Genomic DNA, 18,228 nt, shown 5'->3' with positions numbered 1-18,228 from the left:
ATGACATTGGCCATGAAGCCAGAAGAGGCACACAGGTACCCTCAGCCTTGAGTCTTGGCAGCTTGCCTCCAAGCCCTTCCCCAACAGGAGACTTGGGAAGGGGCCAAGAAGATGGCTGAGTTGCAGAACTTGATGTTGGCTGCTTGGCCATGGGGCCACTTCATTACTCTAGGGACATTCATTCTGGGACAGTTAATGACCACTCCATAGAGCCAAATGAATTGAATATTTGGGTGCAATCTTGAAAATGAGACCTCAGTTCCGTTCAGTTCAGTCGCTCAGTCGTGTCCGACTCTTTGCGACCCCATAAATTGCAGCACACCAGGCCTCCCTGTCCATCACATCCATCCCGGAGTTCACTCAAACTCACATCCATCAAGTCAGTGATGCCATCCAGCCATCTCATCCTCTGTCGTCCCCTTCTCCTCCTGCCCCCAATCCCTCCCAGCATCAGAGTTTTTTCCAATGAGTCAACTCTTCGCATGAGGTGGCCAAAGTACTGGAGTTGCAGCTTTAGCATCATTCCTACCAAAGAACACCCAGGGCTGATCTCCTTTAGGATGGACTGGTTGGATCTCCGACTAGACAGTAGTAAATCTATTGAGAATAAGACTCAATGGGCTTAGATAAATAAGACAGCAATTCTAGATGTGTGCCTCCTTTCACTGATTATAAGCACTGAAAAGTGAATGAAAATCAACTGATCGTAAAGAAAATCCCATCCTGCTAGTGGCCTGTATCATTTCAAAGATGATTTACCAGGCTGATGATTGATTTTCAAGATGTACTTGTTTCCAAACCTTTGACCTAAAATTTTTATTTTATCTTCCCAACCCTCTTGGTAAAATTACATTAAGTTAGGGATTCATTAACTCCTTCCCTCATTCATTCCACATGAATTTTATGCACACTTAACAGTGTGACAGGTACTGTGTGAGGTGTGCAGGAAACAGAGGTGAAAAATAGATCATCCTTGTCCTTATGAAGTTAACAGTCCTTCTGAGACTTCTAGTGTCTCAACCAACAGATGAAATAAGATAGGAGCAGCATAATTATAGAGACATGGACAGGAACACTTGAGGCCAGATGAAATGATCAACTTCACACATAGGGGATTCAGTAAAGGGAGCCTTTCGTTCCATGCAGTTCTCTTCCACGGCTTTAGCAAGCCGAAGTGATCCATTTTCAGATTTCAGTAAATTAATTGGTCCTAAAGCAAGACTTGGCTTAAACCATATATCTACTCCATTTTATTTTAATTAGCTTTTCTTGAGAATATGGGTTTATCTATTAGCCATTCATTCAACAGAAGTTTATTGCACACAATTAGATGCTGGGTAGGTTGGAGAATTCTGGCTTTCAGTGTGAGTAAAGGAAAGAAGAGGTAAAGATTGGTTTGAAGGGAATAAAGGGAATAACAGGAATAATTGTGAGTCTAGGTCAATTCCATATTGGTGACTAAGAGAATATTTAGGAGCCTGGGCCTCATACATTTAAAAAGCAATTTCCCACCTTAAATTACTAAGACCAACTGGTGCACATCAGTTTCTTTCCAATTAAAGGGAGGATCTCAGTGCTGCATTCAAATCAGTAACTGAACTTCCTCATAAAAACAGCTAAGTCAACATAATATTGCTTCCTTTGTGGTTCAGATGATTAAGCATCCTCCTGCAATGCAAGAGACCTGGGTTTGATCCCTGGGTTGGGAAGATCCCCTGGAGGAGGAAATGGCAACCCATTCCAGTATTCTGGCCTAGAGAATCCCATGGACAGGGAAGCCTGGTGGGCTATAGTCCATGGAGTTGCAGAGTCAGACACAGCTGAGTGACTAACACACCCACACACAGATTAATATTAATGATTTGACTTAAGGCCCTACTTCTGCACACACACATATGCTACATACACACATAAATGTAGTACATATGATACATTTATAGCTTTCTAGAAATTGATTTATGATTTAGACAAAAAGGACAGACAGCACTAATACCATGATAAGTATGAAAGTGAAAATGTTAGTTACTCAGTCGTGTTGCACTCTTTGCGACCCCATGGACTGTAGCCCACCAGGCTCTTCTGTCCATGGGATCCTCCAGGCAAGAATACTGGAATGGGTTACCATTTCCTTCTCCAGGGCATCCTCCCCACCCAGGGATTGAACCCCAGCCTCCCACACTGCAAACAGATTCTTTACCATCTGAGTCACCAGGGAAGCCCAATACCATGATAACTTGCCCATATTTTAAAGATCCTTTTTCCCTGGCAATCTCAAGCATGTTACTCTGAATTCCACCCTGAGAAAGGCTTGGAAACAAGCCTGGAAGGAGAAGGGACCCAAAGAGCCAAGTGGCGTGTGGAATGGGACTAGTAGAATGTACCAGAAGCTCCCAGAATGTGACAAGGGAACTTTCATTTGAAGGGTGTGGGGAAAAAAATTAATTAGACAGCAACTGAATTCTTCAGTCAGGTTGTTGGGCAGGAGTTAAGAGGTACACTGTGCTCCTGTAAGGAGTTTGTTGTTTTTTTTTTTTAAGAACACCCAAGTGGAGAACACAGAGATATAATTTTTCTTGACACACCAATGTACAATGAGAACATATATTTAGTAACATTCGCCTCCCTGCACCCTGAGCAGCTGTTCAGCTCCAGCAAACACTCCTCCTTCCTGCTGGGGAAGGAGAAGCGTGCGGCACGAAGCTTCTGGAGTTGCCAGCAAGAGAGAGAGCTGGGGCCAGCCTTCCAGAGCCGCCCCTCCCTCTCCCCTCTACTAGGCAGCAGGGGGTCCATGGTCAGGAAGGGAAAGAAGATGCTCAGAGGGAAGACCAACCAGAGAGTCCTGTCTAACTGCAGCAGGAAGAGCACTTGAAGTTCAATCCTCCTCAAAAGCAGGGGGCAGGAAAGAGAATCTCTTGAAATTAACCCCCCGCTTTGCTCCATGAAGTTGTAAGTCACTAGGCAGGGTTAGGGGCCATCAGGGAACTATGTTGTATTGCCTAGAGGGCAGACTTACGGGAAGTGGAAGACAGGATGTATCAACCTGGGGTCAAGTCATGCTTTTCCAAGGAGTGACAGAGTGGACATCTGCTTGTCTAAGTTCACAGTTACCTTCTTGACAGTTTTTGACAGGAGCTGCGGGTGTACAGGTGGTGGTTAGGATGGACCAGGGTGGAGAAAGGCCCTGTGTAAATACAATACATGATCCAGTTGAATATTGTTGGGTTTCCTCCTTCCTCTTCTCTCTCTTCCCTCTCTCCTTCCCTTCTTTCCTCCCTTCCTTCTTCCATCCCTCCCTTGCTTCTACTATAGTGTAGTGGTGTTACTCAAAGTTTGGCCCCCTACTGGCGGAATCATTGTCATCATCACTTGAGAACTTGATAGAAATATAAATTCTTGGGTCCCACCCCGTATTCCCACGGGAGGTAAACTCTAGGCAGAAAGATGTCAGTTCCTAGATGAGGATATAGAAAGACATAGGGATGGTCTTGGATATTCTCTGTCACTCACTCACTTGCTGTGAGGGAAGCCAGCTGCCGTATTTGGAACATTCTTTTGGGGAGGGCTCTGGGGCAAGAAACTAATGTCTTAGGTTAACAGCCAGTAATGACTGAAGGTCCACCAACAGCCGCATGAGTGAGCAGAGAACAGGATCTGCCCTAGTCAAGCCTTGAAATAGCATTAGCTTCCCCCGACACCCTGATTAGAGGAACCTGTGAAAGTCTCTGAGCCAGAGAACCTGATGAAGCTGAGCCCAGACTGCTGATTCGCAGAAACTGGAGATGATAAATGTTTGTTGCTATAAGCCTCTAATCTCGGGGTAATTTGTTACATAGCAATAGATAACTAATAGAACTATTGAATTAAAAACTCTCCAAGTGGGGCCCTGGAATGACTATTTTAACATATTTTCCAGGTGACGTTCACACAAGGTAGTTTGAGAAGCACTGCATGTGACTAAGAGTAGAGGCTTTGCAGCCAGACTACTTGGATTCAAATCCTAGCTCAACTCCATCCTAGCTGTAAGAGCGTGAGCGGCTTACTTAACCTCTCCGTGTCTTCATTTCTTCTGTAAACTGTTACTAACGATAGTATATACCTTTAGGTGGTGTAAAGAGGATTAGTTGAATTAATATATTTAAAGCACTTAGTACATTGCCTGGCAACATCGAGTACAATACATTTAGTGGTGACTCATCATTCAACAAATATTTATAAGGCACCAACCAAGGGTGAGGCGTTGTGCTAGATGCTGGAGTTACAAAGATGAATAAGACATAGGTTGACTTTCCTGGGACTCTTGTCCCAGGAGATAGGCATAGAAAAAAATAAACACAATGTAAAGTTAAAATGCTGGGCTTGGGCTTCCCACGTGGTCCAGAGGTTAAGAATCTGCCTTGCAATGCATGGGACACAGGTTTGATTCCTGGTCTGGGAAAATCCTACATGCCATGGAGCAACTACATGTCTGTGAGCAACAGCAAAGACCCAGTGCAGCCCAAAATAATTTAAAATAAATAAATTAATTAAAAAAAAAGTTGGGCTTGATTCTGTAGCCCATCAGTGGATGGAGGCATTAAGGAGAAACTTGATAAATGGGATACTTGGAGGGATATGGGCTTGATTGCCCCCAATGCCTTGTCTCAGTTTTTCTGAGTCTCTCCAGCTTCCTTTTTATATGGAGAACTGGCAAATCTATCATCACCAACAGCAGCTCCTTAGATAGCAGCTGCTTAAATGCAGGGCCTGATGTCTTATTCACAAGGCTGTAGCCACTCTGTCCTGTTTTCTGCTCCTAATAAGGCAGCCCAGTTCGTCTGACCTTTGGGTGTCAGCGTCTGCTCTTTGCTCTAAAAGCCTCCTACCCCACCTCCTTGCAACACAGGCTCCTTCTTACCCTTCATGTCTCTGCTCACGTGTCTCCCTGTCTCTGCTCTCACTGCCTGGTCACTCTATTTAAATAACGCCTCCGTTTCAACACACTTTTCATACCCTGAGCACCAGTAGAATCTGGCCCTTGCTTAATTGGTTTATTTATTTGTGAGTCTCCCTGAGTAGACTACATGGTCTCTCCAAGGTAACATTTGGTCTGTTGTATTCACATGGCCCATGCCCAGTGCCCTCCCTGGGACATAGTAGGCTTTCAATAAATATTTGTTATTGATGGATAAATGAATGAATGGACATGTCCCTTTGCAGCCACTGTAACACTTCAGCATGATTTGCTGAAATGCCAATCTTAATCACAAAGGGCATTAATTCAAATTCTGGAAGACAGAACTGCTGAAACACCAATTGTAAAACCAAGTCACTTTAATTCTTAGGGGTTGCTGGAGAGCCCGGAAGAGATGGAGAGCAGGAGGCCATTATACTATTCAGCATTTAGTAAGCACCTCCTCCTAGGTGCTGGGTGCTCTATTAAATGTTTTATATGCATTATTTCATATACATCTGAAGTAGTTATTATCACTGGGGAGAGCAGAGAGGGAGACTGAGGCTTGGAGCCCGTAATTAACTTGCCTCAAGTCACAGCCAGTGTGATGTAGAAGTATCGTGATGGAACCCAGATGGTCAGGCTCTGAACCTCCTGGGTTTAACCACTCAACTCTCTTGTCCCCAATGGAATGCAGCTCATTAGGTAAATATTCTCACAGATGGAAGTGTACACAGCTGAACAGCTATATGACACCGCAACCAGACGGGGAAATACCAGAAAGGTCTCTGATATCCACGAAATGACAGCCCTGCTGGTCATAGAGGTAGGTCATTCATGGGGGCCCTTCTCCTGCACCCGGGGGTGTGTTGTTCAGAAGTCAGGTGGTCAGGACAGCCGCAGAGTGTCCCACCCCCTCCAATTGATGTGGGTGTTCTCACTCTCCAAAACCGGTTTGGTGGTCTCTTCCTAAGCTCCTAAACGATTAGCATCATCCTCCCCAGGATGGCTTGTAATTGGCAGTCATTGGCAATTCCTGTTGCAAGGGATTCTAAGATCAGACAAGCCAAGGAGCAGGTGACAGGTCACATCTGAACTTAGATGGACAAGTTGTCAGGGTGGGAGGGACAATAACTGAGATGAGGGGCAGTTTTACAAAGCTTTGGGGCCTGTCTGCATTGCACCTGGAGCAATCTTTGACCAGGGGTTCCTATTAACAACAAGCCTCCACAGGCCTCAAAGAACAAGAAAGGAGTCAGGCTTATCCAGTCTTAAACAGGACTAAAGTCTGCATTTTTCCTGTGTGATGAGGAATTATTGGGCCTTCAGTGAGGGCAGGCTCCTTCTTGGGTAGAAGAGAACAGTTAGGAAAAGTGAGAATGCTTCTGTAGGCAATTCCCTTTTCAAGGCTTAATTAAAGCCAGAATGTATATTTTTAGTCTGCTTTTGCATTTGTGACATTTAAATATTCAGATTTTCAATGAGACAAAGCCTATGCTGAAATTTACATATAAATATATTGAAATATATTTAAATATGAGTCTTCTTCATACCTTTTTTCTTAGTGTTCCCAAGCTGTCTGCACTTCCACAAGGGGATCAGTCTTTGGGAAGTGAAGAATAAAGGTGTCTAAAGAGAGAAGTAGAGAGAGATTTGCTGGGAAGCTGATGTACTTGGGTAGACCTAACATTATGTATCAGTTCAGTCGCTCAGTCGTGTCCAACTCCTTGAAACCCCATGGACTGCAGCATACCAGGCCTCCCTGTCCATCACCAACTCCCAGGGCTTACTCAAACTCGTGTCCATTGAGTCAATGATGCCATCCAACCATCTCATCCTCTGTCGTCCCCTTCTCCTCCCACCTTCAATCTTTCCCAGCATCAGAGCCTTTTCAAATGAGTCAGTTCTTCATGTCAGGTGGCCAAAGTATTGGAGTTTCAGCTTCAGCATCAGTCCTTCCAAAGAATATTCAGGACTGATTTCCTTTAGGATTGGCTGGCTGGATCTCCTTGCAGTCCAAGGGACTCTCAAGAGTCTTCTCCAACACCAAAGTTCAAAAGCATCAATTCTTTGACACTCAGCTTTCTTTATAGTCCAACTCTCACATCCGTACATGACTACTGGGAAAACCATAGCTTTAACTGGGTGGACAGTTTACAATTTGAGGAATGGTTTTTGTTTGTTTCAGCTTCTCTGGTGGCTCAGAGGGTAAAGCATATACCTGCAATGCAGGAGACCTGGGTGGGGAAGATCCCCTGGAGAAGGAAATGGCAGCCCACTCCAGTACTCTTGCCTGGAAAACCTTATGGACGGAGAAGCCTGGTAGGCTACAGTCCAAGGGGTCGCAAAGAGTCTGACACGACTGAGAGACTTCACTTTCACTTTGTTTGTTTAAATTACAACTTTTCAGAGTGACAGTTTATCCAGGCTAGAGGTCAGTCCCAGCCATGCAGGCTTTGGTAGATGTATGTGTGTATTTTAATCTATTTAGAAAGGCTACAGGCTTCCTGAAAGGCTACAGGCTTAGAGGCTTCCTCCTCAGACCTCAAGAAGTATGATTCACGGAGATACAGCAAATTTGATCAAATAACAACCTTGAAGCATCACTCAAATCACTAGCTTTACAGACCATATTATCACCATGCTAATAACTAGTTACCCATACTCGATCCATGGACCACCAACTGTAAATGATTTTGACTGTCATGAACTGCATTTGAATCTCTGAAATAGGACTGGACATAATCCAGCCTCCCTCGAGTGAGTTAGCACATACTTTTAAGATCCTACGGGGTCTCTCAGTTATCATTGCAGTCATCAATAAGTATGCGCCAAGGGTAGTATACAAGTGCAGGAGGATGCACATTTTTCAGTTGATACATAGAAGACAAACTTGATTCCACTGGGTATCAGAAGTGTTTTTTTCCCCCTAAGTGAAGGGAACGTTGACAGACTATTGCATAACAAAGAATAGTACAATCTAATGGGGAAAATTGGCTTGAATTGTGGGTGTCTTCCTGATTTCATCACCTTTGATAGTTGACATTTCCATTTCTCATTTTCTCTCAGTTACTTGTCTATAAATGGATGTTCAAATGTTAATAGGGACCCACACAAATGTAGCAACTTCCTCCTCTGGTAAATTATACCTTGGAGCCAGTTTTATTGTGATTCTTTCTTTCCATGTCTGTTTCTCCTCCTGGAGTTTGGGCTGTGTGGTGCATGAATTGTTAAAGGAATGAAACAATTCCTTGGGAAGGAGACAGAAGCTACCGAGACAAGCCAGCAGGGTGGAGCTTGCTTTTCCCCCAGGAGTCAGTAAGACTTTCGTAAGGCCCCTAGAATGGCATCCAGACTGAGGTAAGGGTAACTGAGGTCAGGGTAACTGAGGTCAGGGTAACTGAGGTCAGGGTAACTGAGGTAAGGGTAACTGAGGTAAGGGTAACTTCTTTGTCACCATTTGTTCCTCAGAAAACACCAACGAGAGGATGTCCTGTCACGGAAAACAGCTGCCAGTTTCACGTTGTGAAATACACATGGACGACACAGATAAATATAAATGTATATGACTTGGACCATGTCAAGCACTAGAGTTAAGATCATAGAGGAATTTCTCAATTTAAATGTGCAGTTTTGATAAACACTAATACAGACTATCTTGCCTCATAAGCAATCACAGGCTAAGTATCCACCAACTTGGCTTATTGGCTTGACTCTTGTCATTGTTTCTGTACTATGAAGACAGGACTTAAGTTTCCCTTCTCTCCTGGCTTGCCATCCTGGCTTCCAGTTGTTACTGTAAGGAATAAAGACTTGAGAAAAATGGACATGAATCTGAGCAAACTCCAGGAGATAGTGAAGGCCACGGAAGTCTGGCATGCTGCAGATCATGGGGTTTCAAAGAGTGGGACACAACTTAGCGACTCAAGACGACAGTATAAACTTGACTTCCTGCTTCTATTTTTGCTCTACTATCAGTGAGAGGAAGCTGTTAAAAATGGAAATCAGATCATATCACTCCCCTGCTTAAAATCCTCCAGGACTTATCCATTCCACCGAAAAGAAAATCCCATTACTTGGCCCGACCTGCAGCGCCAGGGCATGTAAAAGTGCCTGCAACTTCTCTCTCTCCCTCCTGTCCTCTTCCTTGCATTCAGCATACTCCAGAAACAGTAGACTTTCTGCTGATGTTCTAACTCAATAGTTCTCAAAGTGTGGTTCCCAAACCAGCAGCATCAGCATCTTCTGCATAGTGGCTAGAAATGCAAATTCTTGGGCCATACCCAAACTCTACTGAATCATAAGTTCTGAGGGTGGGCCCCAGTGATCTGTGTTTGAACCAGCCCATCTAGGGATTCTGTTGCCTGCTGAAGTTTGAAAACCTCTGGTGTAGCTCCTCAGACACACTTCTGCCTCAGGACCATGTACCGGTCAGACCCTTTGCCTGGTATGCTCTTCCCAGGGCTCTTTCCTCATCAGCTGGACATCAGCTGAAATGTTAGCACCTCACCAATCATCCTATATTTTATTTTATTTAAAGTATTTTTTTTAAAGGAGTGTATGCACAATTTTATTTATTTGTTTAGGGAGAGTGTGCCCAAGTTTATTTTTCTGTAGTGGTGTTAAATTTTTAAAGTATTTATTGAATTTGTTACAATATTTTTTCTGTTTTCTGTTTTGTGTTTTTTTGGGCCATGAGGCATGTGGGATCTTAGCTCCCCAACCAAGTACTGGACCAGCACTCCCTACATAGGAAGGCAAAGTCTTAACCACTGAACCGCCAGGGAAGTTCCTATTTTATCTGAGTAAAGTTGATTTACAGTGTTTTGTTAGTTTAAGGTGTACAGCAAAGTGATGCAGTTAAGTGTTAGTTGCTCAGTCGTGTCTGACTTTAACCCTGTGGACTGGAGCCTGCCAGGCTCCTCTGTCCATGGAATTCTCCAGGCAAGAATACTGGAGTGGGTTGCCATGCTCTCTTCCAGGGGATCTTCCCGACCAGGGATCAGATCTGCTTCTCTGCATTGCAGAATCTTTACCGACTGAGCCACCACATACATTATTTTTTAGATTCTTTTCTCATATAGGCTATCACAGAATATTGAGTAGAGTTCCCTGTGCTATCCAGTAGGTCCTGTTAGTTATCTATCTTATATATATAGCAGTGTGTGTTTTCATCCCAAGCTTCTGATTTATCCCTCTTAAGCATCTTATTTAAAGTGAGCCTGTTTGCCTCTCCTCATCTTAATCTATGCCATTTAATTATCCTCTATGTTCTCTGTAGAACTAGCTCAAATCATCTTGTTTATTTATTTACTTGTTATTTTATTATCTCCCCCATTAAAAGGAGATCTGACACCCTATTTATTTTTATACTGTGAATTCTGAGTGCCCAGCATAGGGCTTACACATAAGATGGGCTTAATAATGGTTTCTTAAATTAGTGCCTATGAGATTTTTTTTTTTTTTTTGATTGCCTGTCTTTCAGAAGGAGATCAGTTAGACTCTCTAAAGGAAGCTGCAGTGTTGTGGCCAAGCCTTGTCATGGGGTCAGAAGATGAGGGTCAAATTCTAAATTCTCCACTTGAAAATCAGCTGACTTTGGGTAAGTCATTGAACTGGTTAAATGGGTTACAACAAGGAGTGATTTTGTCTCATCGAAGTATTCAGCGGTGTCTGGAGATGTTTTTGGTGTCAACTGAGGATGCAAGTGAGAGTGGGGTGTGCTCTTGGCATCTAATGGGCAGAGGCCAGGGATGTGGCTAAGCATCCTGTAGTGCACGGACCAGCCCCCACCTTATGCTCAGGAAAATAACAACAGTGCCTCGGCTGAGAAAACCCAAACTAGAAAATTAGGATTAACACTCTCTTCCTAACTCACAGGGTCCTGACGATGCTCAAGCAAAATTCTTCTCATGAAATTGTCTTGTAAATGACAAAGGACTGTAGGCAAATACCCTCAGTGTCCGGCACCACACCTTACACAGAGTAGCTGCTTAATAAATATTGGCTCAAGGAACAAATGGATGAATGGATGAGTGGATGAACTGGATGATTCCATGAAATGGATGATTGAATTGCATGGAGCCCCTTCCCAGAACTGAATTTTTGTGTCCTCATTTGCAACAGAGGATAAGGACAGTACTTGTGTCCTAAGAACCTCGGGAGGATCACGGAGACGATGTGTACAAAGCACCTTGTTTCACCCTTGGTTATTGCCCCCGCCACCCCCACAGAGTTCCTGCTTCCTCCCCTCTAAGTGACTCCCCTCCTCTACTCCCTTGGTTTACACAGAGCTGCCCTATCTGTTTCAGTGAAAAGGCATCATCAAGTCCTACTCTGCATTTTTCTGATGAAACACCTGTTATTCAGAAACCACCTGCTCCTGGTTTCCCAGAGTTCCGGAGAAGGGACTGGAACCCAGGCTCCTGTTTCCTGGCTGGGAATCTCTCCACCATGCCCCTACTTTCCCTTGGCTCCTTCTGTTTTCTCACCTCCTACAACCAATCAGCACGTACCCAGCAGAGTTTCCCAACCTTTCTGAGAGCTGGGAATGCTTACTGTTAGAAACCCCAGCACACATCACCAAAGCATTAAAATGTGCCCACGTCAAATAAAATCTGTGTATAACTTTATGAAAATTGGGTTGCCTTGGCAGTCGACTGAAAGTTACATTTTAGAAAATTTAAACACTTATTAATGTATTTCAGTTTGCTTTTTTACATTTTGAAGTCATTTTTTTTCCCTCCAGCAGATGTAATTATAGACCCTCGAAAGGCATTTGTGTCTTTGGTGCTTTATACATTACAAAAAACGTCTTATTTACTTTTTACCCATTGGTGAGTTTCCCATCTTCCTTGTTCCTGTTTGCTTATAATAGTCAACGACCATTCCGGAGTCTAGGAAGCATCTGGAAACTGTTGAGTACTTGGTGGGTGATATTTCATGTAGGTAATGCTGTTGACTTGCAAACATGATCTCATGCACCAGCGTCCATTTTTGTCCAAGAGTGTGACAGTCGAATCTTACATTTGCCGTAGGTATTGTGGACTGCAAAGGGCTTTCTCATATATTACCCATTTGTACAGTACTTGAGCACAATCTGTATTATGTTACAGCTTCTCTTGATTTTACCAATAAGAATCCAAAACTTAGGGAGGAGAAGTGACTGACTCACTCAGAGTTATAAAGCAAGTGGCAGAACAAAGGTGAGAATTGCTATCTTCTGCGTTTCAAGTGTGCCATGATGCTTTTGGACCTGGAGAAATTACTCCTGAAAGAGGAAATAAGCAAGGATGGAATCACTGGGATAGCTTTAGCTTTGTGTGAGTGCGCGCATGTGTGTGTGAGACTGAAACTAGCCTTGAATATTCTTTATTTGCCCTACAGATAGTGGAATCAAATTAATTAATTAGGTCAACAAATACTTATTAGTGATGGACCCTGTTATAAGTGCTGGGGATACAGCAGTGAACTAAAAGAGCCTCACAGAGCTCACATTCTATATGCAACAGGTAAATGATAAATTGACAAGACAATATATATTAATAGTATTTGATGTCAATTAGTGTTAAGGATAAAAATTAAAGCAGTTGAGGGGATAGGAAAACTGGGTGGGGGGAGTTGCTGTGTTGTTCAGACAGGTCAAAGGTGACTCATTTGTAAGGTGGCCTTGAGAAGAGACTTATAAGGGAGGAAGGATGTAGCATGGATACTGGGAACAGACTAGCCTAGATGAACATGTGCAAAGGCCCTGAGACAGGGACATGTTTGGCATGTATGAGAAACCACAAGGAAACCAGCCCAGCTGGAGAAGAGTGAGTAGACTGGGATGGAGGAGAGAGTTATTGGTAGAAAATAAGGTGAAGAGGGGTCTGGTGAGGAGGCATGGGGAAAGTTAGGGAAGATCCTCCAGGGCCTTATAGGGGCTTGTGGGGGCTTTAGCTGGGATTCTGAGGTAGGTTTTCCTTGAGGGCTCTGACCAGAGGAATGACATGATCTGACATACACTGTTAAAGATGTTTGATGGACTGATTAGTTCATGGCATCTGGTCCCATCACTTCATGGCAAATAGATGGGGAAATAGTGGAAACAGTGTCAGATTTTATTTTTCTGGGCTCCAAAATCACTGCAGATGGTGACTGCAGCCATGAAATTAAAAGACACTTACTCCTTGGAAGGAAAGTTATGACCAACCTAGATAGCATATTCAAAAGCAGAGACATTACTTTGCCAACAAAGGTTCGTCTAGTCAAGGCTATGGTTTTTCCAGTGGTCATGTATGGATGTGAGAGTTGGACTGTGAAGAAAGCTGAATGCTGAAAAATTGATGCTTTTGAACTGTACGGTTGGAGAAGACTCATGAGAGTACCTTGGACTGCAAGGAGATCCAACCAGTCCTTCCTAAAGGAGATCAGTCCTGGGTGTTCCTCGGAAGGACTGATGCTAAAGCTGAAACTCCAGTACTTTGGCCACCTCATGCGAAGAGTTGACTCATTGGAAAAGACCCTGATGCTGGGAGGGATTGGGGGCAGGAGGAGAAGGAGACGACAGAGGATGAGATGGCTGGATGGCATCACCAACTCGATGGACGTGAGTCTGAGTGAACTCTGGGAGTTGGTGATGGACAGGGAGGCCTGGTGTGCTGTGATTCATGGGGTTGCAAAGAATCGGACACGACTGAGCGACTGAACTGAACTGAACTGAAGATATTCCTAGTTTGTAATATTTCCATCTTAGGAGACTTAGACCTGCTTTGAGAGACCTCGAGGGACACCTTGATCTTCAAGCATATTCAAATCCTGAGGTGAAGTCGAACTTTAGTAATTGATTCATCCTTCAGATCAGTGACTGGGCTCCACCTGAATACCAGAGCTACCTATGGCAGCCTTGGGGATTGAGGAATGAGTAACACAGGGTTCCTGCACTGAGGAAGCTCCTCTTACAGTGAAGAAATACAGACAACAAACAAACAAAGGATTTCAGCTATTGAGAAGGGCTGGGGAGAAAATAAAACCAAGGGAGACGCAATGATGATGCCATCATAGAGGGCTACTGTAGATTCCAGTTGGCTTTTGAAATGAGGAACTTGAGCAAAAAGTATTGCACACGTAGAGCAACTTATGGTATCCAGTTTCATAAAAAATATTATTATTCTGACTTTTTAAGCGAGAAGCTGATATTCTGTGAGATTAAACCACATGCCTGAGGCACTCGTAAATGACAGATCTGGGGGTCTGAATCCAAATTTTCTCTCATTTTCCGAACCAGAGTTTTCTCATAGTGTACAGCACTATGGAATGTGACAGTAGGGCTGGATAACCCTGGAGCGTGGGATGAAGGAATCCATAATACTTAGGCAAGATGGGAAAAATGTGTCAAAGCAGAAAGAGACGCAAAAGAGCAAGGGCTGTGACTTGCTCCCACTACGGTCACACAGGATGACTGTCAGGATGTAGAGGAGCTGCAGTCCCCATAGCCTCAGTTCCATTGGGCTGAGAAAATCTCCAGCCTAATCTCAACAGAAGGGCCCTTGCCTTGCATGGGTGCTCTCAGCAACCCAGGCTGGGGTGGGCCCCTGGGTCACATGTGGTTTCAATCACTGCATTTATCTGCATCACTGTCATTGTATCTGGAAGATGACTGAAGCCTCATTTCTCTCCCAGGCCTGTCTGATTGTGCAGGGGGTACACGTCAAATCTGGAAAAGCTATCTCATCTTTGGCAGGCCAGAGATAGGGCAAGACTTCAGAAAGGTACAGCAACATCCTACTCAGGCCCCTTCACCCCTTTATTAAAAACAAATCTGAAACAACAAATGTCTAAAATTTTCCACTTATTCATTTCATCCTGCCTCATTATAACCATGCCCTTTGTCCACACCCGCTGGAGTTTTTTTTTTTTTTTTTTAGCCTTGGGGGAAGCTGGGATGTGTCTGTCCCTAGCTCTCAGTCCCTCCCATAATAAACAATCACTAAACAGCTTGCGGCCCTAGGCAACTGTTTGTCCAGTTTGGCCAGGCCCCTGTGACTTAGGCTGGGGAAGAGGGTGGGAGGTGTTCCCAGTAAAGCAGAATTCAGGCTGTAAGGCCAGGGACTTGGCTTTGACCAGAAGTACTGTTTGGAAGCACATCTTTGCAGTCTTGGAGGATCATTAGAGAGACTCTGGATCTTTATCTGATTTGTCCAGTGATGGGTCCCTGAGGGTAGGGGCTCATGGCTGGCGTGTGGGAGGGCCGCTGAAGGAAGGACTAGCTTGTACTAATGGTAAAAAAGGTCATCCCCTGCCTCAAGTGTCTCATCTACAGCTGGCCATTCTACCAGTCATCTGTCCCTCAGAGACAGCGCCTTAAAAACCATTCCCCCTCCCCCGCAAAAGAGAGTAACATCACTTTCGGTACTGGGAGGAGCTTAAATCAACCGGGTTATTCTCGGCTATTAGATCTTTCTTTTTTCCACGGTGTGATTGGATCTCTTGGAGGGTTTCTACAGAATAGACAAAGGGCTTCGGAAGCTAGGAAAGGATGCGCGGAAAGTTACGGAGGATTTGGGATAGGTGTCTTCTCTTAGTGCACAGACAGACATGAAGAATTAAAACGATTCCTTTCGGTTGTAGTATTTCCTTTTTATTATTGGGGATTGGGGTGGTTCCTTGGGGGTAAGGAAAAAGAGATGGGCAATGCAGGAGACGCTGGAGATAATGGGTTCGATTCCTGGGTTGCGAAGATCTCCTGGAGGAAGGCATGGCAACCTGCTCCAGTATTCTTGCCTGGAGAATCCCATGGACAGAGTAGCCTGGCAGGTTACAGTCCATGGGGGTGGCAAAGAGTCGGACACGATTGAAGCGACACTGCACACATTTAGGGGATAAGGGACCTGTTTAAATGCTTTGTAGGAAGGAAAATTTGGGGCCCTCAGAGGGTGGAAGGTGGGCAGAGAGAGACATCCTTCTGGTCAGCGGTCGCTTTCTATGAAGTCCTTTTTTTTTTTTTTCCTCCTGCAGCCCAAGGGCTCGCCCCACTGCTCCACTTTTCGAGCATCCTTCTCCAGGAACCCGAACACACGCCGCCGCCCGCTCGGGGAGGCGCTCCCGGCAGGCAGCGGAGGAGTAGGAATTCTCGAGGACGACCGGGGCAGCCGGAGCAGCGGGCCGGGGAAGCGCCCGCCAGTCCCCGGTTCTCCAGCCTCCGCGCGCCCGCAGGCGCCTCTGGGAGGCGCTGGTTTCCCGGCGCGGCGGCTGCAGGTGGTGCGGCCCAGGCCGGGGTCTGGATCCCGGGGCACCGAAGGGCCGCGGACTCTCTCGGGGCAGCCCCGCGCTCCGCCCGCTGGGGCCCGGCCGAGGCGCCCCGGGGTCCCTTCGCCGCCCGCACCCCCAGCGCCGCGCCGGCGCCTCTGCCGGTGGCCGGGGGTTATGAATGGGCGCAGCGGAAGCACCGCCCACCCCGGACGTGACGCTCGGCCAATGGCAGCGCGGGCTGCGTGGATGGATGAGGTCAGCGCTGTAGTGTCGGGAATGGAATGTGTAAGTGTAACATTCAGAACCGGGTAACATTCGGCGACCGAACGCGGCGGTCGGCAGCGATCGCGCGGGGGCCTGGGAAGCGCCGCTCGGGGCCGGCACTGCCCGCGGGGAGGACGCGCCGCCGCCGTCACCCAGCGCCGCCGCCGCCGCCTCCAGCCTTCTCCAGCCGGGCCGCCGCGCGTCCCGGGGGCCGGCCCCGCGAGCGCAGGAGTAAACACCGCCGGAGTCTTGGAGCTGCTGCAGAAGGGAATAAAGAGAGATGCAGGGATTTGTGAGGTTACGGCGCCCCAGCTGCAAGATGCACTAGCCGGCTGAACCCGGGGATCGGCTGACTTGTTGGAACCGGAGTGTTCTGCACGGGAGCCTGGATGAGTTGAAGTTGCTTTCCAGGGGCTCGTTTTCCACGCTGCCGAGAGGAATCCGAGAGGCAAGGAAATCACTTCGTCTTGCCATTGATTGGGCATTGGGAGCTTTCCCCCCCCACCCCCCCTCTCTTTCTTTTCCTCGGTCTTGTTGCATGCAAGAGAATTACAGTCCGCTGCTCGCCCGACCTGGGTGCGAGATATTTCGCCCCGCTCTCTCCCTTCCATTGTGCAACCCAAAGATGAAAGACCGAAGGGGAGAAAGTTAAAGAAATCGCCCACATGCGCTGGATCAGTCCACGGCTTGGGGAAAGGCATCCAGAGAAGGTGGGAGCGGAGAGTTTGAAGTCTTTACGGGCGGGAAGATGGCGGACTGGAGCTGAAAGTGTTGATTGGGAAACTTGGGTGATTCTTGTGTTTATTTACAATCCTCTTGACCCAGGCAGGACACATGCAGGCCAAAAAACGCTATTTCATCCTGCTCTCAGCTGGCTCTTGTCTCGCCCTTTTGTTTTATTTCGGAGGCTTGCAGTTTAGGGCATCGAGAAGCCACAGCCGGAGAGAAGAGCACAGCGGTCGGAATGGCTTGCACCATCCGAGTCCGGATCATTTCTGGCCCCGCTTCCCGGACGCTCTGCGCCCCTTCGTTCCCTGGGATCAATTGGAAAACGAGGATTCCAGTGTGCACGTTTCGCCCCGGCAGAAGCGAGAGGCCAACTCGAGCATCTACAAAGGCAAGAAGTGCCGCATGGAGTCCTGCTTCGATTTCACCCTTTGCAAGAAAAACGGCTTCAAAGTCTACGTCTACCCACAGCAAAAAGGGGAGAAAATTGCTGAAAGTTACCAAAACATTCTAGCGGCCATCGAGGGCTCCAGGTTCTATACCTCGGACCCCAGCCAGGCGTGCCTCTTTGTCCTGAGTCTGGACACTTTAGACCGAGACCAGTTGTCACCTCAGTATGTGCACAATTTGAGATCCAAAGTGCAGAGTCTCCACTTGTGGAACAACGGTAGGAATCATTTAATTTTTAATTTATATTCTGGCACTTGGCCTGACTACACCGAGGACGTGGGGTTTGACATCGGCCAGGCGATGCTGGCTAAAGCCAGCATCAGTACTGAAAACTTCCGACCCAACTTTGATGTTTCTATTCCCCTCTTTTCTAAGGATCATCCCAGGACAGGAGGGGAGAGGGGGTTTTTGAAGTTTAACACTATCCCTCCTCTCAGGAAGTACATGCTGGTCTTCAAGGGGAAGAGGTACCTGACAGGGATAGGGTCAGACACCAGGAATGCCTTATATCACGTCCATAACGGGGAGGACGTAGTGCTGCTCACCACCTGCAAGCATGGCAAAGACTGGCAGAAGCACAAGGATTCTCGCTGTGACCGGGACAACACCGAGTACGAGAAGTAAGT

At 46.2% G+C, this 18,228-nt stretch overlaps 1 protein-coding gene across 1 annotated transcript in view; it reads left to right on the top strand.

Annotated features, from left to right (window-relative positions):
- The first annotated feature begins 16,484 nt into the window (after positions 1-16,484).
- Positions 16,485-18,228, top strand: part of EXT1 (exostosin glycosyltransferase 1) — a 314,004-nt gene continuing 312,260 nt past the window's right edge. Inside the window, exon 1 of the mRNA XM_070382194.1 lies at positions 16,485-18,222. Coding sequence (XP_070238295.1) covers positions 17,261-18,222 — 962 coding nt within the window. The 5' untranslated portion in view covers positions 16,485-17,260. The remainder of the gene's footprint in view (positions 18,223-18,228) is intronic.

This window comes from Bos mutus, chromosome 14, assembly GCF_027580195.1.
Source record: "Bos mutus isolate GX-2022 chromosome 14, NWIPB_WYAK_1.1, whole genome shotgun sequence".
NCBI lineage: Eukaryota > Metazoa > Chordata > Mammalia > Artiodactyla > Bovidae > Bos > Bos mutus.
Note: the sequence above shows the minus strand (reverse complement) of the source record. Positions and strands in the feature narration are given on the sequence as shown.